This window comes from Lissotriton helveticus, chromosome 7 (assembly GCF_964261635.1).
Source record: "Lissotriton helveticus chromosome 7, aLisHel1.1, whole genome shotgun sequence".
NCBI lineage: Eukaryota > Metazoa > Chordata > Amphibia > Caudata > Salamandridae > Lissotriton > Lissotriton helveticus.
The window spans coordinates 1326630034-1326656738 of NC_136068.1; the positions used below are offsets into that span (position 1 = coordinate 1326630034).

General features: G+C 44.9%; 1 protein-coding gene across 7 annotated transcripts in view; it reads right to left on the minus strand.

Moving 5' to 3' along the window:
* Positions 1 to 26705, minus strand: part of SEPTIN9 (septin 9) — a 992168-nt gene that overhangs the window by 22601 nt on the left and 942862 nt on the right. For all 7 annotated transcript variants that reach the window (XM_078654633.1, XM_078654635.1, XM_078654634.1 and 4 more), the window contains 2 exons: positions 14718 to 14799; positions 13456 to 13593 (listed from right to left, as the gene is read on the minus strand). In XM_078654633.1, coding sequence (XP_078510759.1) covers positions 13456 to 13593; positions 14718 to 14799 — 220 coding nt within the window. The remainder of the gene's footprint in view (positions 1 to 13455; positions 13594 to 14717; positions 14800 to 26705) is intronic.

The following is a 26705-nucleotide window of genomic DNA, read 5'->3' on the forward strand; positions in this document are numbered from 1 at the left end:
AGTAGAGACTGAAAAGTAAAAAACAAAAACATCAAAACATGGAGCACTAATTGTATACCTCCAACATGAAACATGAGGTCAGAGCTCTGATACTGAGCGTATCTTGGGTTGAGGTAAAGACAACACTAGCAGCAAAATGCAACACTTTCTATACCAAAAGCAAGGTTATTCTCAACTTTCACCTCAATATGCCATCACGTGCCACAGAGATCAACTTTCAAGTAATCTGTGGGTGAAGCATTAACTCTGGTCAGATGCCAGCTGAGGAGAGAATCCTTCTGCCATCATAGAAAACAGCCAAGAGTTCACTGGCATTACATTATTTCAGCCCTGGGCACTCTTTAAAAAAAGTTCTAATCGGATACTTCAATCAGATACAGTCAAAGTGAACCACGTCTAATATATAGTGAATAAAAAATAAATAAAAAAGACAGTCCAGGAATACAACCAGCTGTGCCCAGCTGACATGGAGCGATCTGGTAACCACAGGATAGAGCGCTAAATAGCTCACATGAAGTTTAAGAGGGAGTTCTGAAACTAGTGGGTAAATCTGCAACAATAAATCAATTCTAAAAGCAATCAAAAATAAACTGCTACTACACCCACCCCAAAAACCACAATGCCCAGTGCCTCAGCGCGAACGATCCAGTGAGTATTAGAGGTCATTGAATGTAGCTCTGTTATGCCCTCATCAGGTCAGCATTCTCTGACCAGGAAATGACCACTGAGCAACAGAACAAGAGATACCCGTTTTCAATCGCTCTCCTCTTAAAAGAATGGGTGCCAGATTTAGCGTAGTCATTGCTCTCCTCACTCAAGGTTCTTCCTTCATCCGCCACCATGAAATAACCAAAGTCGCATAGATGAAGCTTTGGCAGACCATATTATATAAAAGCCCTGGCATGGCAGCCATATTTGCAGAGATGCCCATGCCTTGTAACAAGTTCTCCTGCAGTAGGTACTTCATAAGATCCCCTTCTTGGTTGACAAATCTACTTGGCCACTGACTGTCTAACGACTAAAACTCCCAGAAGTAGAAGCCCATCTGCACTCCATTCCCTGCAAGCAGCCTTGGCAAGACCTCAAGGTGGCCACTCTCGGGCATACACCATTCCACCGTAATACTGTGTTTCTGGTATGTGGAGCTTACTTTTTTAATGTTATATATGCAGAACCTCAAATACCAGCATGCAAAGTAAAATCAAGGTCTTGCTATGGTCCTCACTCAAGAGATTGGACAACACGTTTTGCTGCTATGCTCTTTTTCCTACTAAGAATATGGAGGCTCGGTTAGGGCGGGAAAAGGGCCATACAAGTCACTCACTGCAACTAGGCACCTCACACTAAATCCAGATCTTCAAAATTACATGAATTCCTAAAATTTGCAAGGTTAGGTCTGATTTCGCTTGCGGTTTTCCAGCTTTCCTCTTTTTGCTGCACTTTAAAGTTGTAGTGTGTTTTCTTAAGCATCTTTGCTATCAGCCCTTACTTTTGCCTTAATTACAGCTCCCAGGAGGTCTACATAGCAGAGCATAAACATTATATAACATCATACATGTTACACTGGAATAACCAGGACGTGCAGTCATTGCAGTGCATGTCCAGATGAGGGGAAAAAAACAAAAAAAAATCATCAATTGCAAACTGCTCACCAAACTGGACAGCCAGCATACAGCCTACTCCGATTGCTGGACTGTGGAACCCCCGAGGCCCTGAACCCTGCACTTGGGCGGAATCCTTCGCGCACATCAACTTCCTGCGAGTTTCCACCAGAGGAGCCAGCACAGCATTACTCAACAGAAGCATTGCCCAGAGTGAGGTTCAGGCACCCATCTGGCACCGAGAAGTGGTGGAACCGGATTCCGCGCACAGTGCTGCATTGTTGAGGCAGGTAAAGCCCAGCAGCACAGCCTCCCCGGGCACATTACTCTTGGCTTGAAGGAAGGGAAATCACAGCCTTGGCAAGCCAGCAGACATTGTCCAGCCCTGCTGAATAGAGTTCTTTGCACTGGGTGATTTGCCGCTATTGACGTCAGGCGCGATGGAATATTTGTGGGGCATCCATCGTCAACTACAGGCCTGTGTGCCCCTGATCTCACACACTAGCTGGAAAGGCTATAAACACTGCAAGACACCAAAAACCTTTAACTCCTTATAGTGTGGCTTGGATTAAAGAAGAATTAATGGGGGGGGTAGGTGTGGGGAACAGGACATCCACTCTCATCTCATCCAAACACTTGTAAGAATGATAAAGCAAAGAATAAAATGGGAGGAGTCTACCTTTACCATGTCCTGAGCTACTTCCCTAGTGGTGGATTCAAGGACTCTAGGGCAGGTTATCTGACACAGGATGCTTCCGTTTCCCCTATTAGCAAGGACACTACAGAGTGACTGCAGATCATACCGGATACCAACCAGCGCCTTCGATACTGGACCGCGACCTCAGCCATCTTTTCCTCCTTGCTCTACTAGTGTGCTTTCCAACCCATTCCCACCAAAGCAATGCCGGAGCGGCATTGAAAGGGTCCTCGTTCGCTGGTGACCAGGGTGCAAAAGTCTGCATCATGGGCACCAACCAAACTGTACGCCACTGCATAATGAGCATGCACCACTCTTGAATAATTCACTGGTAATCTGCACCTATACGGATGTTCTTTCCATCTGCTTACAGCATGACAGAGACCAAAAGAGCTATGTACAGATGCCATCGTTCTGAGAAGCTCCGGCGATTTCCTTACCTCTCTCAAGCGGACATGGCATGGATGGAAGTATATTACCCAGGCTCACTGCGATACCAATTTTGAGGCCTAGAAGGCTACCACTAAACTGATGCCAAGCGGTCTGCACCCCAAAGGTGGCCAGGACTGCTGAAGGGAGGACAATGGCAGAACCCATGCATATGGCCGGAGATTAAGGACAAGGACACCATGAAGGAGACGCTGCGTTCACCACCATTAACCAAAACGTGTTGGAGGTGGAGGGGGGCAAAAATGCATGAAGTGAATAACAAGAAGGTAACTATATCAAGAAACTGAGGTGGTAGTACGTATAGATGCAGATAAGGGAGTGTGCCCTTTGAGAACACCAGGAATCGAAGCTATGACCAAGTGTTATATGAAATATCAGCATACACAGTATGAAGTAGCATGAAAGGGACACAATGCCAGGTTTGGACAGATGCCCAGTAACTGGTGAATCATGGCAAGAGGTGTCCAATATTAGAGAATTTTCAGTCCTTTCCCACCATTTATTTTGCAAGAATTACATCAGTCAAAATTCCTTCGATCAGGAACGAAGAAGTTGCACCTGCAGAGTAACAAAAGTCAAGACGCACTTTAAGTTTGAAGAGCAGCTTGCCCCCCCCCCCAGTACAGACTTAAAAAGATCCAGTGCCAGCTCCTTTGCCAAGGCGGAGGGACGTCGCCCTACTACTTTTATAGCAGTGAAAAATAAAATGATGATAATAATAAAGTTATTATTTTATTTTTTATTGCTGCAGGGATGGATTACGGTGGGGCAGGGGAGTGGACTCTTCACACTAAGTGCACATGACTGCTTGGCCAGCCGTCTTGGCCCGGCATACAGTCATACGCAATTTGCATATTCCCCCAACAGGCTGTAATGGACAGTTCCCCAACAGGCTGTAATGGACAGCCTGGTAGGGAATATGCACAGGCTACCTGTCCTCATCTGAGCGCTGATCCACAGAGCTCAGACCAATCACAACGCTGCATTGCAGTGTTGTGATTGGCTTAGGGGAGCCTGGTTGCAGGACTGCAGAAGAGATTGCGACAAGAGGAGAGGTTTTTTTTTGTTTTGTTTTTTTTATAGATATTTTGCAACCCCCTACCCCATAACCCCCGTTCTCCTACCGGTTGCCATGCCACTAGAAAGATCCAATTAACATCAGTGGGGTGAATAGGTATCTCGTACGAATGAGTTGGTAAAAAGTCTATGAAAAGGAATGAAAGAATAATGTACATCTATACGAACTAAGTTCTGAGTGAGCTGCAAATAACACATGGATCATAGAAGCACCTCTGCTCTCTGCATAAAAGATATGCATTCAGTTTTCATATTTCAAAGTGTTCGGATTCTGTTCCTGGGGGAGGGGGGGGGGGGGGGAGGGAGGAGCGGCCCGGCCCCAGGGAAGCGCCTGGTTGTGATAAGATAGAAGACACCACTATGCCATCTCCAGGACAGCAGCTGCCCTGTCTGACAGCAGAGCAGCCCATCTGTTTCCTCTCCTTCCATTACACCGTGTACATTCATTTCCTTCGCTTGTGGCAGGACCGAAACCTTAGCCTGGAGAAGCCCAAGGGGGGTGCATTTATGTCCGCTTCAAGGAGCTTGGGGGAGACAGATGGGGTGTCAGGGTTCTTGGATTTGACCTCTTACTGACCTCCCAGTGAGCATTCTTTTTATCAGGGAATCCCCAAATTACCTCATTAATTCTACATCAGAGCCAGACTGGAGACCCCAGTACCCGAGATGTTAATGCCATTTTTAGGTCTGGCTCGACAGCGCAGCCGTAAGCAGACTGGTGTCAGAAATGTGGCGAGAGAGGCGCAGGCTCAGCCCACGCACAACATCTGATTGGGCAGCAATTGCGTGCTTCTACTGCAAAGGAGTACTTGTTTTGCACTGCTTGCCGTGTAGGAAAGCTAATGCTCAGCAGGACAGAGATGGTTATGGTGGACAGAGGTGGTTATGATGGATAATCAAGGTTGTACGGCAGATCCGTTTATTAGGAAACACCACAAAGACAGCAATCCTGACATTCATTGTGCAAAGTTTATATTAAAGTGACAAGCATTATAGAGTAACTCTGTACTGCACAGGGCCGGACTGAGAACCAAAACCGGCCCTGGCAAAGTGCTCGGCCGGCCCCCTGGGGGAGCGACCGAGCTCTTTGGCGAGGCCGGTTTTCGGCCGATTTTGTTACAGGGCCGATTTGCAGCTAAGCTGTAAAATCGGCCCTGTAACAACAAGCATTGGAAATGCAACAGGTCTCGCAATAACGCGAGTCTGAACTATTAGCATTGTAAATGATAATGCCCTTTATTTTTGCGTTCTGGTTTTTGGAACATAAATAAAAGGCTTTGTCATTTACAAGGCCTATAGCTTAAATTTGCGTTAAAACGAGACCTATTGCATTGCAATGGTGGTGGTGCTGCTGAGTTCTCTGAATCTGCACCCACAATCTGCATGTTGCGTGTGAGAGTGGCGTTGCGTGTGAGAGTGGCGTTGCGTGTGTGAGTGGCGTTGCGTGTGTGAGTGCCGTTGCGTGTGTGAGTGCCGTTGCGTGTGTGAGTGCCGTTGCGTGTGTGAGTGCCGTTGCGTGTGTGAGTGCCGTTGCGTGTGTGAGTGCCGTTGCGTGTGTGAGTGCCGTTGCGTGGATGATAGTGGGCTTGCGTGGGTGTGAGTGGCGTTGCGTGTCTGTAAGTGTTGCTGTGTGGGTGAAAGTGGCACAGAGCCTTTGATGTGGCCTGGCGCAGGAGAAATGCTGCTGCTGCTAATTAAATACAAGAGCGGCCGGGAAGCGGCCGGGAAACACAAGTACGGCCGGCCACATAATTAGGGGAGGAGAAGCCGCACAGCACACGCTGGGAGAAGCCCTTTGATGTGCTGTGCGGCCGCGATGCGCGCTCTGTGCTGGGGGAGGGCCATTAGCCTGAACTCGCGGCAAGATCAAACGAAGGGTGGGAGGGACATTGAGGAACAGATGGCCATGAAAGTGTATGGGCCAAAAGCGCGTGCCTGTGGCCACGTGCACTCGAAGAAAACGCCACGAAAAAAAGCAGTGGTTTGACAATCAGTTCGAGCACTTGAATTCTCGCCATTTCCCATTCCTTCGGAATGGTAAAGGCGAGACCTAAAAACGGCCCCCAGGGCCCAAAACCGGCCCCCACCTTTGCGGCGCACCGGGGGGATTGCCCGGTGCCCGCAACGACCAGTCCGGTCCTGGTACTGCAGCCTGCAAGGAAGCATCTTGTGACAAGAACTCACTAATTAGCATGGTTCCTGGTATTGGTTAAACCCATAGGCAAAACATGGGGCTTGAGATCTGCACTGTGATAATCATAGTTAGACCCTCTTTGGAGAAGCTTTTGTGCCATACAAAAGGCCAGAAAAGGCTTATGGGGACAAGCCTCTTATAAAGGCACGAGTTGTTCAATGGTAAAAGCTATTGCCATATGTCTGGAACACTGCACTGTGAAAACACGGAGCGGCTTCAGAGCAGCCGCTGCGTTTTTCACATCGGCAGCGCATTCTTCATAATACGACCCACCTTTCTTCATTGGGCTGGGCTCACCTTTTAAAAAGGTGCGCCCCGCGCAATCAAGGAAGATGCAACACGTATAATGCAGCCCCATATTTGTTATAAATGTGGAAGCCGTGGTGGCACTCTAAAATAATACACTATGTACTATACAATTGCACGATGGCCAACTGCTGGCATGTCTAATTTATTCTTTTGTTGCAACCATATGCCTCCAATTTTAAGGAGGCAGCACAATTTCTTTGTTCTATTCATATTTTATCTTACTAACGTTTGAGTGTGATTTTCATTATGGTTATGCAAGTGGGCGAATACATCAAGTCTGTAGGTGGGCGAATACATGCAAGAGTGCAATGATGAAAGACCAAGTGCATGTATGTTGATTTATTGAGTGGCTATACCAGGCTTTTCCAACGAGTAGCTCGTGAGCTACTGGTGGCTCTCCAGCGATCTCCAAGTAGCTCTCCTAGCCCAGCTTTCTAAATTAGTAGTTTTACTTAGTTGAATTAACATATGTATACCAAAATTGGCAAGTGTCTATTCAAGAGGAAAAAAATGTGTATTTTCTGAACTCCTATGCTAATATTAGGAGAAAAACTTTAATTTGTAAAGTGTACTGAAAACAAATATTTTAGTGATCAATCGTCCTGGGCGGGTGAGGCTTATTTTTTTTGTTTTACAACACATACAATTAAAGGGGACCCAAGGGCAATTTAATGACCAGCTCTGAATACATGCCCTACAAACATCTATCACAATAGAGTATCAGAGGGTCAGAATTCCTACAGGTGATTACTGGGGACAAGGTAGTGAGTTGTTACCACTAGCCAAACAACTGAAAGTTATAACAGCCAGGTCAGGTTAGTGTCTGGTCTCTGGCACCCATCAGTCACCACTCGGATCCGCCCTTCATCATTTGGGGCTCCGAGGACAAACAACGCACCTGATCTTTTCTCTAACAGGGAAGGATTAACCTTCCGGTTGGTCAGGACATAGTCGTTGAAAGTCTGAAAGATGTGTGCTAGTAATGTGACTGACGGGGTAAAAAAAGGATGCAGTGCAAAGAATGAAGTGATACCAAAAAGTATAAAGAAGGTGCATAAAATTGGTTTAAGGGGCAGAAAAATTATTTAATAGGGTATAGCTCCCGACACCAATGTTAAAAAATAGCCAAGACAGGGAAAATTTATAAACTGTCTAGTGGTGGAACGTGGTCGACATGTTTCAGCAATAAATGGCCATGTGGCCTTGCTTTCTTCAGGACCTAAAAATAACGCTACTGCAAACAAAAAAAAAACCCTACAATGTGAAGAAGTGTTTTCGTTAAAAAGAATGAGATTAAGAGGAACAACTTAAATATTTCTTGAAGTGTCACCTGAACCTTCTAGGTGTACTTGTTCCAAATCTTCTCACAAATTCAGTAATGGACTGATTCGTAAGAAGTCAAGACCTCACCCGACCTGGCTGCGGCTCAGGACATAGGTGAAGCACCGCTCTATCCGTCGGTACTTCAACGCGGCATCTGTGCAGTCTGGGGAGGGGGGGGGGCATCTCCCCAGACGGCACAGATGCCGCGTTGAAGTACCGACGGATAGAGCGGTGCTTCACCTATGTCCTGAGCCGCAGCCAGGTGGGGTGAGGTCTTGACTTCTTACGAATCAGTCCATTACTGAATTTGTGAGAAGATTTGGAACAAGTACACCTAGAAGGTTCAGGTGACACTTCAAGAAATATTTAAGTTGTTCCTCTTGATCTCATTCTTTTTAACGAAAACACTTCTTCACATTGTAGGGTTTTTTTTTTGTTTGCAGTAGCGTTATTTTTAGGTCCTGAAGAAAGCAAGGCCACATGGCCATTTATTGCTGAAACATGTCGACCACGTTCCACCACTAGACAGTTTATAAATTTTCCCTGTCTTGGCTATTTTTTAACATTGGTGTCGGGAGCTATACCCTATTAAATAATTTTTCTGCCCCTTAAACCAATTTTATGCACCTTCTTTATACTTTTTGGTATCACTTCATTCTTTGCACTGCATCCTTTTTTTACCCCGTCAGTCACATTACTAGCACACATCTTTCAGACTTTCAACGACTATGTCCTGACCAACCGGAAGGTTAATCCTTCCCTGTTAGAGAAAAGATCAGGTGCGTTGTTTGTCCTCGGAGCCCCAAATGATGAAGGGCGGATCCGAGTGGTGACTGATGGGTGCCAGAGACCAGACACTAACCTGACCTGGCTGTTATAACTTTCAGTTGTTTGGCTAGTGGTAACAACTCACTACCTTGTCCCCAGTAATCACCTGTAGGAATTCTGACCCTCTGATACTCTATTGTGATAGTTATTTTTTTTGTTAGCAGCGGCACTGAAGCTATGGCTGTTATGTATTCCCCATTTAGAGGCATTCTATATTGACAATCGTTTTTTACTGGCAACAGCGACTATAGCACTGAGGTGACCAGGTCTCCATTGATGGTAATCTTGCATTTGATGGCCACTAATGAAATCATGTCTGATGTGGTCACTATTTAGCACTAGTAATATTAGTAGCTCGGGACACGTTTTACTGACCACAAGTAGCTCTTGCTGCAGAAAAGGTTTGAAGCCCCTGGGCTATACCCATCAATGACTGAAGAGGCACTTTCATTTATAAGCCAGTCCTATATGCATTGCGGAAGCTTGTTTCACCTCTTTTCCTTTACCTTAGCTTGGGACCCAAACTCTGCAACTTACAGCAGCAGCTACTGCTCTGGAAGGAGACCAGACCTGGAAATTCCCTTTTCTACTGCAGCCTTCAGATACTCTCATGATGAGTAAGGAAAAACCCAACCCAAACCTTTCTGTACTGTATTTTGGGGTTTACTGGCGATTTTAACCATGGGGACTGGTAAGCGGTGTTTGTAAATCGCAGCAGTGGATGGGGTGAATGGTACACAGGCGGAGCGGAGGTCTGCTGGTCTGGTTGGTCAGTGGTATAGTGGCTGCTGCTCATTCGCACCAGTGACAATTCATAAAAGCGACTGATGATCAAGCACCTTGGGGAGGGTGTGGTGTATCTTCTGCTCAGTTGTGTTAATGGTCAATCAGTAGTGGGTAGGCCGCTGTGGTGCAATTGTGGTGATGGAGGGGGGGGGGGTGGGTGGGTGGCAGGCGTGGGGGGGGGGGATATGCTCAGTTCCACTCTGTGTGAGTCGAGGAGGATTCTCTGGCAGTGGGGCACTGGCTACTGCTCAGGCACAACACAGATCAAGGATTGCGCGCAATCACGCAGTCGCAGAATGTACTGTGCAATCACATCAATGGGGGTGGAGTTGCAGGGTTAATCGGCAACATAAGCACATACGCACATCACTGCTGCTGCTTCCCAGTGACAGGGGAAAGAACACTCAAATACAGCTTTGGAAAGAAAGGATGCTCCTCATTGTACCCAAGTGGACCCTGCCAAACGCTGGGTGCCATTCACCGTGCGGAGGGGTTTCAGCCCTTTGGATCTAGGACTGAAGCAAACGGTCATGTTCCACGAAGTGGAGCCTCCCAGAAGAAGGACAGAGCAGTTCAGCGTTAGTCGACTCCAAGACTAGTTCGGCCGCTTGTGGAAGAGCGCAGCCAACTACGTGCCTTCTACACCCGGAGACCGCCTCAACTTGACCCACTGATACCAGGTGCCACTTCCTGTAAGTAACGCCTGTTGCCACCAGTGGTCTCAACCCTTGTAGCACCTACTTGGAACTATGTTGAGGCCAAGGAAGAACGAAAAAGCCCTTCTGTCCCCCCTCCTTTGACACAGACAAGGAAGAACGAGCCCATATCCATTTCCACACTGCATCAATCACACAGCCTGGACCAATGAATATGCAAGCATATACATATTCCAGTGAGATGGACAGCACGCCAAGGTTCCAAGTCCAGCTCTCCAAGTTTTAATGTGTATGTGTTTATATGCTTCGCCTTCAGATGTACAGTCAGACCTACTGTACCCAGCCCTGGGTGTGATCTGCGTTTTAACTAATACCTCCCAAATAAACAATAATGGCCTTCCTGCAGAGTGAGGATGTGATTTGCTTACTTTCTAATGCTGACCTGAAGCCAAGTTACAGAAACTTCCCAAGCTGCCAGAGGAATGTAGCGGAATCCTGGGGTTCACCCGAGCCTGGGCTTTATACATCAGGACCCTTTCAAGAGCTTTCGCTCTCTGTGCGGAGAGGACCACTCTAGCAAGAAACCCCTGCAGTTCCAAGCGACAGGGTGGATTGTGTGACTGACTTTCCCATCTCAACCCAAAGGCACTAGTAGCAAAGTATGAAGTCTGGCTGGGTAAGGAACCCGCAAGCACATAATCTGGAGACTGTTGTAATCAAAACGCAGATGCATCAGTAACAGGCCGGACCAAGAACAAGCACCAATTTAGCAACAATGCATCAGAATAACAGTCAACATACAGGAACAATCCAAGATAAAATACCAATGCAGCAGTCACTGGCTCCCAGTTAAGATAAAATACCAATGCAGCAGTCACTGGCTCCCAGTTAAGATAAAATACCTAAAATACCAATGCAGCAGTCACTGGCTCGCTGTGAGGTAGCTTTAATACGTATTCAAATAGTAAACATATAAAAACCAAATATCAGTTAAAAGAATGACTTAGTTTCTAAGAGACTGGTAGACTCCAAGTGCCTAATGAATACCAATCAGCCGCTGCGTCATCTTTCTATACAATTTATCTGCGTTGCTGCATAAACTTTTGTTAAGCAATCGACGTTCCCAGTCCGGATGTGGCGCAGGTAGTTTTTGTGAGATTGCTTGGCAGTAGATCCTCCCCAGCTTCACATATTGTGCACCCTCTCGGAAAAACTGACCTGCACGACCCCTACTCTTTTTGTGTCACACACAACATGGCCGCCGTCAATGCCAGGTAGATGGAAGCCATTGTGGCAGCAGTCGAAAAGTCAAACTATTATAAATGAAATCCCAGAAACATACACATGCTCGCTTCCAAAACTCAATAAAAGCCTTTAAGGTGGTTTGTGACTGAAGGGGAACTAGATCTACATCAGTGAAGCGTGGACATATCACGTGACCGTTAAAATGGCGGCACATTCAATGTTCCACTTTTGCAGCATCACTCCCAGTCTGACGTCATTAACACGGGGCCCCAGTGCACAGGAGTCAGATACCTGTTTTTCCAAGACAGTCACATACATTGTATAATATTGGAGCGCCCTTGAGCACGAGCATGACAATTTACTACAGGTCTGTCCACGCCCAGACACCTAGAAACGTATGAGCCGAGTAATGTTCCATTTAGTATAGCACTAGCAGAATAACTTCTTCACAGACTTCAACACAGTTCGTGGAGCACAAAAACGCAGAAGCCAGGGCGTCATGCGCGGTTAGGAACTGCACGAGTGAAATCCACAAGCTTGCGCTTCTAAAAGGAGGAGGCTTTTAGTCACTCCTGCTTCCTCACCGGTTGAGACACAATTATTCGGATACCTGGGACGTCAACTTGCTGGACGTGCCTATCCGAGGCCTCCTTCAGGCACCAGTCCATCGCCAGCATGCTCGAGTAGTGTTCTGGCGGCTCAGCACAGGCCGCTGCATTCCAAGATGCACGTGTGGGCTCAAGAATGCAGCATAACCGCTCTCGAGCAGAAGCTCTGCCTGCTGCCCCCCCCCCCCCCCCACATCCTGCATTTCAGCGCCCCTAGCACAAACGCCGAGCACAAACCGACAAACAAGACACTATTCAAGTTTTGGCATGTTTTTACAAATAGCAGTTTTCAAAATATGAAGCACTAGCATCAAAAAGTTAGGGTGTGATGCAGAGTTGCAAACTTTGCCATTAAGAATTGCATAGAAAAAAAGAATGTATACAACTCCACAGGCAGCAGCCCCCTGCTGTGTCTTCTGGAGGTCGTGCCCCCCCCACCCACCCCCTTTACACCTACCATCTCACCCTCATTTACTGGAAGGGGAGGATCGCCCACTCCAGACCTTGCTGCTAGTGCTCTGGCATCAAACCTTCACTGCAGCACTGCCCCCCCCCCCCAACCTATTACCCCTATTGCTCGACTATGCTCATTATAAACCCCATCTATGGTATTATGTTGCCCTGTAGCTAGGATAGCACTATGTGTGCCCCATTAGGAACCAATCGTTTCAGGGGTAGACACCCAGTTTGCGATGCCAGGTTTCCCAGTAAATGCACGACCCTGCTCATACTGCAGTCAATGGCAGGCCGACATTGGTATTCGTAGCATAAGCGCACAAGCACCTTCTACAGCCAAGAGTTAAGCCGTTCGGAGGGAACTACAATTTCTGGGCACATGGCCACTTCTGGATGGAGCCAAACCTAGTTTGTCGACCATAGGATTAAAAAAGTATATAAAAACCACACACAGGCGCTCAAGCAGAGCAAGAAATAAGACGTCAGAGGGGGTCGGAGAAACAAGCCACAACACAAATTTTCAAACAGCTTTGTAAGGCACAGCCACAGTACTGCAAGAGGCAAACAAAAACGGTTCACCAGAAACAAACCCCAGCTAGTGATGTGGATAAATAACAGGGGACATACAAACCACTCCCCAACAAACATCACAGGTGCAAAAGCAAGAGATCTGTACGAAGGGCATGTGTAAAGCCAGGGTTCTGTCTATATGTGAAACAAAACATTACAGCTAATCAAACATTAATTAACGAGGCGTCTAAAATGAAACCAACACATGCAGCAGAGAATGCTTAAAATGTGACTAAGAGAAAGGACTTTGCTTTTGGCAGAAGTAATTCTGCATCAAGTAGGATGGGACACATTGCTTTAGGATGCAGACGGCCAGACAGGTTGTAGCTCCCAACAGATCTCCTCAGGAGAGAGACAGTGTACCGCTGGAGAAGACAGAGTTAATGACATTATGTCACATCTGAGTGCACAGACAAGTAACTTTGACCAGTCTCTAGAACAAAGTGTACAGACAGCAGTCCATCCCATCCAAGCTGGCCAACAACAAAGCACACTCGTAACCATAGAGGACTGGAGGATGCTGGATGGAGTCCACCGCAGCCGGTTGAACTAATCTACCCTGCCATTCGTATTCTAGATGCTCCAGTTTCCTCCTCTGTCACACAGGCACTGCAGCGCTCTACAAAAGTCTGTAAACATGCAAGCAGGTACTCACGCGTGGCCAGTGGCTGGAATGAAGTATATACAGCAGTGCACCCTGGAGTCTGGAATTCGCTTTTTCCTGTTGATATTGATCTCCTCCTGAAGGTACTTCTCGTATTGATCGTTGATGAACTTCATGATGGGCTGCCAGCTGGAAGGAAGCAGAAGTCAGAAACTGGCCAAGACCAACCTCCTGATCTACGTCTCACTAGGGACCAATAGTTATTCATAAGACGGGGCATCATCCTAGTGAAAGGAATGCAACAAGTCTAGCAGTCCTATCAGAAGTGGGAGGCGGGAGTCATGGATGTTACTAAGAGGGAGCAATTCATACATTCATCCTTAATGCCCTTATGCTTCAAAGACTTCAAACGAGATGTATCCAAAGTCTAGCAACCAAAGAAGAAGTTGATTTTATTGAATTCCCTCTTATCAGCCAGTAGGGAACTGATATGCATTTATTGGCAGAAACTTGGGTACAAGCAGACATCATGTAGGGAATTTCTACCCATATAGTGCTCAAATGTCTAGATATCATGTATCAGAGCGCTTTACAAGAGCACCAGTTGCGTTACAGATGGGCAAATACATTTTTTCTGTTAGGCGCAGGGAAATTACGTCATTTGCCCAGAATCACAGGATGTTGAGCGTCCCTGCCAAGACTCAAACCCGGTTCCTCAAATTCGAGGTCGACCGCTCTAGCCGTAAGGCTACATTCTCTCCCCAGATCCATCTTGACTTTTATAGTTTGTTTCTCACTCAGATTTTTGAATCCATTTCCTGTGATTTCCTAGGTAAGCACAAGGATAAACCATACCGTGTGATGCAACAGATGGTCAAAGTTATTGTACTTTGACTCTTTATTTACATAATCAGATTTAGCGTATATTTTTGAAGCGCACCCTCTTAGGGTATTTTTGCACTGAAATAACACGACGGTCGTCACCCAACTCAATGATACTCATTTTTATCAACCTCAGAATGATGAAAGGCTGAGTGGACATTCTGGGAATCAAACCTGTGGCCTCCAGGGCAAACAGATAGGTGGAGTGGGTGCATTAGTCCACTGAGACATCAGGTCAAGCTTGGATCAAGAAAGCAAGACCCAATAAGAACTGGTATTTTACTTTCAAAGTAGACAGCTCAACTGTTATCCCACACATCCTTCACATGGAGCAAATAAACATTGGCCGAGGTGTACTGGTGATGCAGGCTGGGCCAGGATAATTGCCCCCACCGCCCACTCCAGACCAAAATGACCCTTCAGTTTCTCACCAGTTTTCATTGTTGATGTGATCCCCAAATCCAGGTGTGTCAATAACGGTCAGCTTCATACGTACTCCCTTCTCCTCAATATCTAGAAAAGGGGAAAAAGTGAGTAAGTATGCAAATAGGAGTATATTTTATAAAGAAACTGTTTGGCAAGCTGGTTTCAGTGCCCATCAAATACAATAAATAACTATCTTTTGAATACCTATCAAAGATGATTCCCCATTACCAGAGTAGATATGCTCATCTCTTAGATTAATAATGCCGAAATCCTTTTCTCATGTAGATTTATAGAAGCATTGATCAAACCCCTAAACTTATTTCAGTTTCAGGCAGATTTTTTTCCATGCAAGTCTTCCACTTTTTTTCTTTTTTAGGGGGAGGTGAGATGTCCCTTTGCTATGCATTTTTAACCATTATTTCCGAACAAGGAAAACATTTGCCAATAGCAACACTTATTTCTCTATATCGAAAATAGCATGTGCGTGATGCCTTCTTTGCCCTTTCTACCAAACAGCTATGTCAATCCCACAATGTTCATGACTGGCAGTCCCTGAAAGCTTTCTAAGGTTACTGCCCTGCCCATCCTTGACCATCAAGTTACTTCCCATTTAAAAATTAAACATTTGCCACAATGCGCTCATCGTCAGCACAACTTTGAAATGGATCCTTTTTCTGGAATGCCCTGGTTAAATAAGCAGCACACATTTTCTCAAAAGCCATGGTGTACTTGACAATGTGGGTCACAAATCCATTGTAAACTTCCAATTGGTTATAGTATCTGAAATTTAAAACTCGCCTAGAAAGGTGAGCAACCCAAACTAATTCAGGATTGGAGATAGGACAAATGTTTTGCAGAGCACAGCGTATTTTGCCTTAAATTGATGCACTCGTAATGCAAGAGGCTAAAGAAATAAAGTAACTTAAGAGATATTCTGGACGTGCTCAGTCACAAATCTGAAATAGTACTTTACCCAGTGAATGAATGAATGACGAGATTTGTATAGCGCAAACAGCTACTCAAAATTGAGTTTCCGGGCGCTGCCAACTAAGTCACATGGCGAGGAGGACAGAGAAAGGGTGAATTATTGACTGAACAGGTAGTCACGGCTTTGGGGGAGGCAGTTTCAGATTCTGTGCTTCTGAGCTGAAAAGGAGGCCGGTCCCAGATCTTTGCAGTGCACACTAGGACGGAAATCCTCGTCTGGAGTTTAATGCGGGGGGATTACTATAAAAGGTGTGTCTTGCTGGAATATAGGTTTCTGCTAGGTTGGCACTATGATTCTTTGTTCAGATTGCTGGGTCCGACACTGTGCAAGGTCCGGTGTACTAGGGTAAGAGCTTTAAAAGATAATTAATTAGTGAGAAATCGGAGAAGTTTTATCACCACTAAAAAAATCTTTAAAGTATGTACTAAGTTTTGACAGAAAAACAAGAGCACCCATGGTGTCCATTAAGATATGAATAGAAGCAATTAAGAGCAGTGTGCTTCTGGGCCAATTTGGAGGGGGTTAGGGGAGGAGCGGGGTGAGCAAGAATAGCACCTTAATAAAAACTCTGTCTGGGTGGCAATCTCCTCAATGCAGTAAACCGATAGACCTTTTGGCAACTTGTCAAGCTATTACTGTCTCTAACACATCACAAAAACATTCCATTGACAGCACTGTTGCTAAAGTAACAATGGTGGAGTAAGGTGAAGATCTAACTTTCAGATGTATGAGCCACACATCAAGCAACAGTCATGGCTGTGGGCTTTCGGCAACAAATGCTGTACCTTTAAGAGAAACCTCTCCTTTAAGCACCCACAGCCCTCCCACTGTGGTAAAGGTGTAAGGGCTTTCAAGGTAAGGGGTGAGCTCACATCACTAATTTCTTGGACATATGAATAGGTCCAAGATTACTCAAACTATCCAGCAGAGATTGACTTCACATAACACCCTACATTCCACCCATCCCCGCATTAGTGATCTAGAGTAGGTGAAGAGAAGGGTTCCCTCAACGCTCTCTGCATCACAGAGCTTTTAAAAAAATAGCTAAGGTGATAGAAATGTCTAGAACATATCACAAGCTTCAAAGAAGAAACTTTAAGAAGCTATTTACCTATTCTTTAAGGGGAAAACTTCTTAAATATTGCTCAATCTTGTTTTTAGTCCTCAGTAAGGTGGGTTTTAAATTCCTAGAGGCTCATGGAATAATGTGTCTCTATTTTGTGACTAGAGTATGAACAACACTCTAACAACTAAGAAAGGGAGCTTCCCTTCAAACCACTAAAGGCTTATAGAATATTGAAGGAGTTTCTGTTGTGGTGGCCTCTTAATCTGGCACATCTTCAACAGTTTACCACATCGAAAGAGAGCCAAACTAATATTTTTTTCAAGGAACTAGTTGGCGAGATGTAAGTTTGGCCATTAGAGTTCCTTTGGTTTCAAGCACAGACAAAAGGATTAATTTACAGCTCAAAATATCAAAAAGTGTAAGGTGGGATTAACATGAGCGGGAAAAAGGTGGAACACCGCGGTCGGAACCACGCGTGTTCCTACCACGCAAGCTCTACGACGCATATGTGTGGTTAAAGTAGTGTGCGATCTAGCTGCTGAAGGACAGAAGCAGGAAGACGGTGAGGTAAGTGAGGCTGGGTTTTTTTTGGGCAGGGAGGGGATGGGTGTAGGTTTTAGGGCAGTGGAAGGGGTAGTTTAGGGACAGCGCAAGGGGGGGATAGTGTAAGTTATGGTGCAGGGTTTTAGGCCTTAGGACAGTGGGAGGGGAATGGGTCATTGGATTTGTTTTTAGGGGGGGGGGGCGTCAGGGTAAGTTTTAGGGCAGTGGAAGGGGTTGGTGTAGTTTCTGGGATGGCAGGGGGTTGGTCGGGGTAGTGTAGGGTTAAAGGCCTTAAGGCAGTGGGAGGGGAGTAGGTAGTTGGGGTCGTTTTTAGTGTTGGAGGGTTAGGGTAGGTTTTAGAGCAGTGGTAGGGATTGGGTAGTTTAAGGGACAGCGAGGGGGTAGGGGGAAGTGGTCAGAGGGGGCAGGGTAATGGCGACCTTAGCCACACATGCTGCTTTACAATTCACAACTATATCACGAAATTTCGTGGCTAAGGCCTGCATGGTAAACTAATGTGCAGTAAAGACTCATTCGTGGTTGGGCTGCGTGGTAGAGGCACGGATGGTAAAACCATTTGTGCTTCCATCATACAACCAACATGAGCAGCTCAAGCAAAAATGTTTTTTGAATATTGAAAAAGACATGGTGATGGCCTGACTCTCTTTTATGGAATTCATTTCCTGTCAAATTTTAGAGTGACTGAATGGGTCGTCTGACAACGACCAATCTTTGAAAAAGAATGACAAACCCATATTGATTTCCAATAAGACTATGTGGACTACTAATTCACCAGAAACAGACCCAGAGGTTTCACAACAAATTCCATTATGGTGAAGATAAACTTTATCTACTAAACACATACCATGTGCTCCCAAGTCTGCTGCGCATGGTACTAATGGTGCATGATATTTTACCATAAGTCATCCCTTTCATGATCACTTAGGGAGATTGTTTTCCTTGGAATAGCATAGGATCCAATTGAGTCTACAAATGAAACGTATCTTTTAGTGCTAAAAGAATTAGAAAACTTGATGGCGATAGCATTTGGACTAAGATTCTCCAACAAGTAGCTCATGAGCTACTGGCAGCTCTCCAGCTACCCACGAGTAGCTCTCCTGTGTGCAGCCCAGCCTACTAAATTAGAAGCTTTTGCTTGGTGTATGTGTATATATATATAATTGCTACCTCTCAAGTAGTTGCCCACAAGATTGACGAGACTGTGTGCTGGCCAAAGAAATTTATTTTAGTCAGCCCTCGGACGCGTTTCGCCTGACCCGCAGGCTTGTTCACCGAAGCTTCATTACATATTCCTCGCCATTTTTGGCGAGGAATATGTAATGAAGCTTCGGTGAACAAGCCTGCGGGTCAGGCGAAACGCGTCCGAGGGCTGACTAAAATAAATTTCTTTGGCCAGCACACAGTCTCGTCAATCTTGTGGGTAACTACTTGAGAGGTAGCAGTGTGGCAAGAACATGACTTTGGAGGTTCTTTTGTGGACGAGACACCCGCTGTTCTGGAAGGCGGCAGTGACAATCCGAAGTGAGGAGGAGTTGAATATATATATATATATATATATATATATATATATATATATATATATATTTTACACACATACATATTTACACATACAAAAACTGAAAAGCATGTATTCGAGATGAAAACGTGTATTTTCAGACCTTTTTTCACAAGCTAAAGTTTGTAAAAAAAATGGTTGAATTTGCAAAATGCATTTAAAGCTGATATTGGAGTGATAAATCATACAGGACAGGGGAACATATTACTCATCTTATTACCCCGGTACTGGAGGCATTGCAGCTATGGCTGTTACGTATTATCAACGCAGAGGAAATCCAAATTAATAAAGCCTTGTTCACATTACTGCTGGAAGCCCTGCCTGTTGCAATGAGGTGATCACTACTGACAATTTTGCATGGGGTGGTTCCTAGTGTAATCGTGATTGTTATAGTCACCATTACCCGGCTAATGTTAGTAGATGTGGATGATTTTTTTTTTAACATGAATAGTTCTTTATACACAAAAGGTTGGTGACCCCTGAAATGGACACAGAACTTTGCACAAACATTTATCCTATGTCTTTCGATGTTAAGAAAAAAAAGAATTGGCTTTGAAACCTGCTTTCATGGTTTTGATGCTGGGCCCATGAGAATTTTTTATTAAGTCACTGCCAGGAACTTCTGAACTGGGATACGTTGTTTCAGTATAAAAATCACCAAGTTCTATTTTAGGATGAAGACAGTATCGATATAGCGCAGGTTCCTGTTTTCAGGCACTTCCTTGATTTCTGTACCAATGGCTTTTAAGTGTGGATTGTGGGCTGCAAACTTTCGGTAAGGTCACAATTGCACAATGAACAGTTTTGTTCAAAGAGCAAGTGATTTCTTACTCTCATTTCCCTTCCCCCAAAAGAGAAAAAGAAAAAAAAAAAAAGAAAGAAAGGAGAGGGCTATCTTTCAGCGTTTGAGGCCGAATCCTGTGGCACATTCCCAGCAAAGGGAACTCAAGAGAAGATGCCATTACAAAACAAAAAAAAAAATCTTAATTGGAATTTCATTTTTTTTTTTTTTTTTAGAAGTATCTCATAAAAGATACCCACTCTGAGTATATATCTTCTTGGGTACAGATGGGGACATTTGTTCAAGAAACAAAGATCATTGTGTGCATTCTTAATCCCCAAATAAAAAACCGCAAGCCACAAACTGAATACAATTTGAAGTCATTCAAATTATATGTACCATCCGTAAATCCAAACCAACCATTATTTGCGTCTTGGTTATGTTTTAGATGGCACTCGTACTACAGACAGAAAAAGAAATTAGGACAGTGGTTTCTACAGTGAGGCATGCCAGGGTTTTCAAGTCAATTAAATTTACTCCAGCTGTAGATGATCTAACCTTTACATTTGAGTAAAGATGCAATTAAAACGCAGCTACTAAATGGAGGGACGGCAACTGCTAAAGAAAAGGATAATGCACAAAAAGCAAATACAGAAAAGGTAGATTGATGCAGAATTTTTTATTCAACTGTACCTCTATTGCACGAACAAAGGTGGGTACTTGACCAGAAATAGAGCTCGGAGTTGGTTTCTACTTTATTGCAGGAAATGTCAAGGCCTCTGAACCACTGGGGTAGGACAAATCTATCCTGCCTAGTTTGGAGGGAAGTTGGGCCCTAATCTGGGGAACACGAATTTAGCTTTATTAGACTAAATCCAAAGTGGAGATTGTCTTGAGGATGCAAGACAGGTAGGTTCTATGAGAATTGTTCAGGCCTTCTATGCGGACAGATACAGCACAGTCTGATTCAAAAGGGGGTTGAGGATCTGAAGGAGGTATTGAAGGACAGAACATGAAGATCATGGGTCAACCCAATCAATCTTATACCGCTCCCGTTTGTGTGGCAGCCTACTTTTCTCCACCTTCAAGGAGAAGCACGGAGGATTTTCATTTTCACAGATTTAGGGTAGATTTACATTTTATGAGACTGGTTACTCATTAAGACTCTTTTCAGCCATTACAGTGCCAGAGATTTCGCTGTTTAAAAGTGCAGTTGGTGCTCAATCCCAAATCCAGGTTCATCAATGGCATATTAGGTAGAAGGGATTTGGGGTTGAGCCCAAACTGCATCTTTAAAACTGCAAAATCCATGTGGCATACTGGATATTAGTAGGCCAAATAGGAGATTTAATGTCACCTTAGAACGTTGACTTGGATCGCCATTCTCAAACTGTGAGGACCTACGGCGTGGTAACCTATAGGACCCACTGCGAGTACCAGCTGTATCCACATATAAACTAATATTTCAAGCTAAAAAACGAATCATACCAAATCCAAATTTGAGATCTTTGGCTGATATTTTGGTTGTCCATCTTAAATATTAAACCACCTGCAGAAATCTCGGAAAATACAGATTAGAAGAATGAATAGCATGGTATGGATCAGTGACGTTGTAAATATTTAACGATGGTGTATTTTTCGTTAATGCTGAACAGACCTGGGATGTTCCTCGTATAAACTATGAAGCTAGAGAATACGATCAGGGACTCCAATTTTGCACACTGCCTTAAATGAGATAATTTGCAAAGGAGCCATTTCTGAAGTATTTCATGGTTTGTGCAGAGCGAAATACGATTTTCCTTTTAGAGATTGAAACGGAGTCGTGAAACTGAGCCTCTTCCAGGCTCTGCTGAGTCATCCTTCTGGCTGGATTGCATCCATGGCCATATATGGAAAGAGCAGTGCTGGCCCAGTGGGTAAAGTTCATAGGGTAAAAAGGGCCAACTTTGCATGTTTTATTTATTTGTATGAATATGGAAAGAAAACATAATGATGATAAATGGGACGGGGTCAGCACACCACAAGCAGGGGTTCTGCTCGAGAAGAAAATGATGCAAATAATTGTGTGAAGGCTCAGTACTAACCCTTTCCACAGGAACAGTGGTAAATGCACCGAACTGGTTCCCATCCAGCATGGTGGGGGTGAATATTTAGTCAGACGAACTCAAACGGCTTGGACAATAAAGTATGGATAATTGTGTAGAGTAGAGAAAGTGCTAACATTGTTGTAAAAAGCAGACAAATGGAAGATTATTTGCACCCAGTATGAAGGAAAGTAAATAGCTACAAGTTAGGCCCCCACATTGTCTTTTTGCACATTTCTCCTAATGTGTGCCAGCTCTACGTTGTGGCCTCTGGCCAGATAATAAAGGACCCAAAACTTGGACTGCATGATTGGTGGGATTTTACCAGAGATGCAGAAGCAGTCATTTTATTCACCCCTGGGGATGGCTACAGACCCACTATTAACTACTGAACGGCCCAAAAACAAGATGCTGCCCATAACCTCCTCCTAGAAATTGTCATAAGAATGTGTTAATGAATTCTTCTTGATATACATCAAAGTGCAGTACGGCGGCTCCCTACTAACAAACCAAGCCAATGTCAGACGCATATGTTCCCATTTACATAGTTGAGCTTTCTGGATTGAATACACATCCGGGCAGCCCTGGACAGATGTTCTTCAATTTTCTGGCAAAGGGGCTTGTGCAAATTCTCTCTAATGAGGTAACTGGCCACCAAAAAAACTCCCCGATAATGAGCTGAACCATGGCCAAAACTTCTTCCGGTTACAAAACTGCTTAGCCCAAATAGTCAGAATACTGAAGACCTTTATGGACCTCGCAAAGGTGAACTGAAGATTGAAATGTGTGTGTGTGTATTTCTCCAGCGTGGACAAAGTTTTACTGCTGCCTGTCCCTCCCTGGACTACTACCGGTCTTCAGTGAACGTGTTGTCAAGAAATCTCATAAGCCATTTCTGCATCTGAACAGTCACTCCACTGGACATGGCGGGACAAATATCCTAGATCCTCTTGGTAGTATCTTAACCGCATGCGTGCTGCGGTCATTTTCGCGCTGTGCGGCTTTTTTCATTTTACCGCGTTACATGACAAGCTGAGCTCGTCATGAGCATGCGAGCGGCGCAACTCATGACGAGCTCAGCTCGTCATGAGCATGGAAGGGGTTAAGCTATGTGCACAACAGGAAATAATATGCACCATCGAAAGAAATCAAAGTAACATCCACTCCATTAAAAGAATTATGATTTTGGATAACGATTGCCAGTTAAGTAGTAGAATTTACTTACTTCTGTCTTACATCACTTAATTCTGAAGACCTCTGGCCCAATTCAGAGTTACATGTTGGAAGATTATCACCTCTTGGGACGTCGAGTGATAGGGATTTATTTATTTTTACCTGGGCCAATAGGTCCCAATCATTTATTGGGTGGTAGATGCCATTTCAGTTAAGGGATTCTTACCCAAAGTATGACTCCAAACAGATTTTACATAGAAAAGGCATGAACTGATAGTACTCACTAATTTCACTGCTTTATTAGTCCAAGTGGAACTAAAAGAAGTTTTATTAAAAGCAATCTTTCATGCTCGAATTTCAACCCAATTCATTGTTAAAAAAAAAAAATAAAAAAAAAAATTGTTCATCTGAAAGATTTATTGCATTAGAGTTGGTCTAAGATACGCACATACTTCTAAATTTGCAAAATAAATTCAATATATGCTATTTCCGTCAAGGCAAAGAGGACACTTACCACAAAGAAAGTTTAAATCAATGTATTCAAACCACATTATCTCATAGTGGCACATAAGTGGCGTTCAATATTAATGATGTAATACATTGAGTGAAAGCAATCCAGGCAATGCAAAGTGCAATTAAAGTAGAGCTAAATCTGCCCCGGATTGCAGAGGTGAGAGGAACTTTGAAGGACAGGAGTCCAACATATTTGTCATGACACGGTTAGGTTTGCAGTATGATCCCCAACATCTCATTATAAGACTGGTGTAAAGTCATTGGCATTGCAAGCATGGCAGGTTACTATAAGGATTATCATCAGAATAGGGGTGCATAAAAGTATTTAAGGTGCTCAGTAGGATTGCGGAAGGATCCCCACCGCCAGCCCTGCGTGCCTTCGGTCCTTCCGACCACGATTTCCCCCCCGAAAAAAGGATGGCCGGGGAGTGGGGAGTGGTCGGAATCTCACCGTGACCATCAAAAAGACCGTCCACAACAAGACCGCCACAAGCAATCCTTAGGATTGTCTGGCAGAGTGGTCTTCATCAGTAATATGGTGGCGGTGCCTAGCAGGCACGGTCTGCCAAATTACAATGTTGGCTGTAGACAACCTTTCCATGACGGTGGAACCGCCATGGAAAGGCTAGCAGGGATTGGGTTTGAGGGGATCACTGAAAGAATATCGACTACCAAAATATCGACTACCCAAAATAGAGGAAAAAATATCTACAGCAAAAATATCGAGTTTGTATGTACAAACAGGTAAGTACAAAAATATCGAGTACAAAATATCGTTTACAAAAATATAGTTGTAAAAAATATCGTATTTACTAAAAACTGTGTTAAATTAAAATTAATAATTAATTACTAAAATATACTTAAATTAACTTATAATAATTAAATAATTAATGAAAGTTAAATAAATATTTTTTTATTTCATATTTATTAAACATATATATATATATATATATATATATATATATATATATATATATATATATATATACACACTAATAAAATATAATAAAATAATACCCAAAAACTGAAAACTGACCCTGAACCCTAAAAATACCCCTTTACCCAAAAACTGAAAACTGACCCTGAACCCTAAAAATACCCCTTTACCCAAAAACCCAAAACTGACCCTGAACCCTAAAAATACCCCTTTACCCAAAAACCCAAAACTGACCCTGAACCCTAAAAATACCCCTTTTCCCAAAAACTGACCCTGAACCCTAAAAATAAAAACGATATTACTTCACTTAAAAACGATATTACTTCACTTAAAAACGATATTTTGGATGTCGATATTCTGTCCTGTCGATATTTTCTCCAAACGATATTTTGGAGTCGATATTATGTCCAAACGATATTTTGGAGTCGATATTATGTCTGTGTACCGGTTTGAGGGCCCGTTGCAGGCCCCCTTGTGTCGGAGAAGGCGAGGGTGCACTTGGGGGTACCCATGGTACCCCCCAACATTTCACCGCACAATGTGGCAGGCACCGCAAGGTTCCAGACATGCTGTTTTAGCATTGCGTTGGGTGCTGCTGTCAGCAGCACCAGCCACAATGTTAAATGTCAAGATCCGACCGCCATGGTGGCGGTCACATCCTGATCGGGTATGCGGGACCACCGCATGTATGGCAGACGGTCCCGGTTTACACCAGGATGATGGACTGACCGGAGTCCGTCCGCCATCCTAATGACCCCCTAAGATTGCTACGGAGAATAATTGATTTACAGGGGACAGCGATTGTTTCAAAGGTCCTGGATTACACACGAGTTGAGAAACCCAAAGTTGAAAGAAACACAACCACTGTGGTGTGCATCAATTAGCTTCGCAATTCTCCGCTCGAGAGTAGTCTTTGTGGGTGATGCAGTGGACCATCACCTCTGCAGCTCAGCATGAACCGCAGCAGTCCACTGAAGCAACCAAAAAAACTATAGTCATTGCTAGGTTCTTCTCTTCAGTGGGGTAATGTTGTTACTATTTCATTTCGTCATAGACCTTTCAGTACCACCTAAGAGTAAGCCAGGACTATTGGAACAGAAACTAACGATTGGAGCAGAACGACGATCCACCACCACCAGCAACAGGTTGCCCGAAGAAGCTGGAACAAGATCACAGCCGACCAGCTCACCGCTTCCTTGAGCCAGCACCCCCCCGCCAGCTCAGCGAACCCCAGCCAGGCCGCCGACAACCTCACGAAGTGGATCAACAACTGCGCGGACGAACTCGCCCCTCTGAGAACCCCGCCCAGAAGACCCTGCAGCAGAAAAACACCATGGTTCACCGAAGAACTCAAGAGCTCCAAGAAGAACTGTCGAGCCCTCGAGAAAGCCTGGAGAAGGGAACCAACGACGGACAACATGACCACCCTCAAGCTCGCCACCCGGAAACACCACCAACTGATCCGCGCCACCAAGAAAAACACAAGGACCGGCTGGACAACAACGCACACAACTGCAAGAAACTCTTCAACATCGTGAAAGAGCTCTCCAACCCCAACGCCGGAAACAATGACATCACCCCGTCGCAAGACCTCTGCAACTCCCTCGCATCCTACTTCCACAACAAGATCGCGGACATACACAACAGCTTCAGCAACCAACCAACGCAAGCCACAACCGCAACAACGCCACCCACCACCACCCTCCGCACCTGGACTCCGATCAGCACCGAAGACACCATCCGCACAATGAACTCCATCCATTCCGGATCTCCGACTGACCCCTGCCCTCACCACGTCTTCAACAAGGCCGACGCTGTCATCGCACCCCACCTGCGGGACATCATCAACACCTCCTTCGACACCGCCACCTTCCCTGAGAGCTGGAAGCACGCCGAACTCAGCGCTCTTCTCAAGAAACCCACAGCAGACCCCACCGACCTCAAGAACTACCGTCCCATCTCGCTCCTCCCGTTCCCGGCCAAAGTCATCGAGAAGACCGTCAACAAACAGCTGGCCGCCTTCCTCGAGACGAACGGATCCCTCGACCCCTCACAGTCTGGCTTCCGAGCGAACCACAGCACCGAGACCGCCCTCATCGCTGCCACCGATGACATACGAACTCTGATGGACAACGGAGAAACAGCGGCCCTCATCCTCCTGGACCTCTCCGCGGCTTTCGACACTGTCTGCCACCGCACCCTAGTACAGCGCCTCGGCAACATCGGAATACAGGACAAGGCACTGGAATGGATCACCTCCTTCCTCGACGGAAGAACACAGAGAGTCCGCCTACCACCGTACAAGTCAGAGGCCACCAAAGTCATCTGCGGC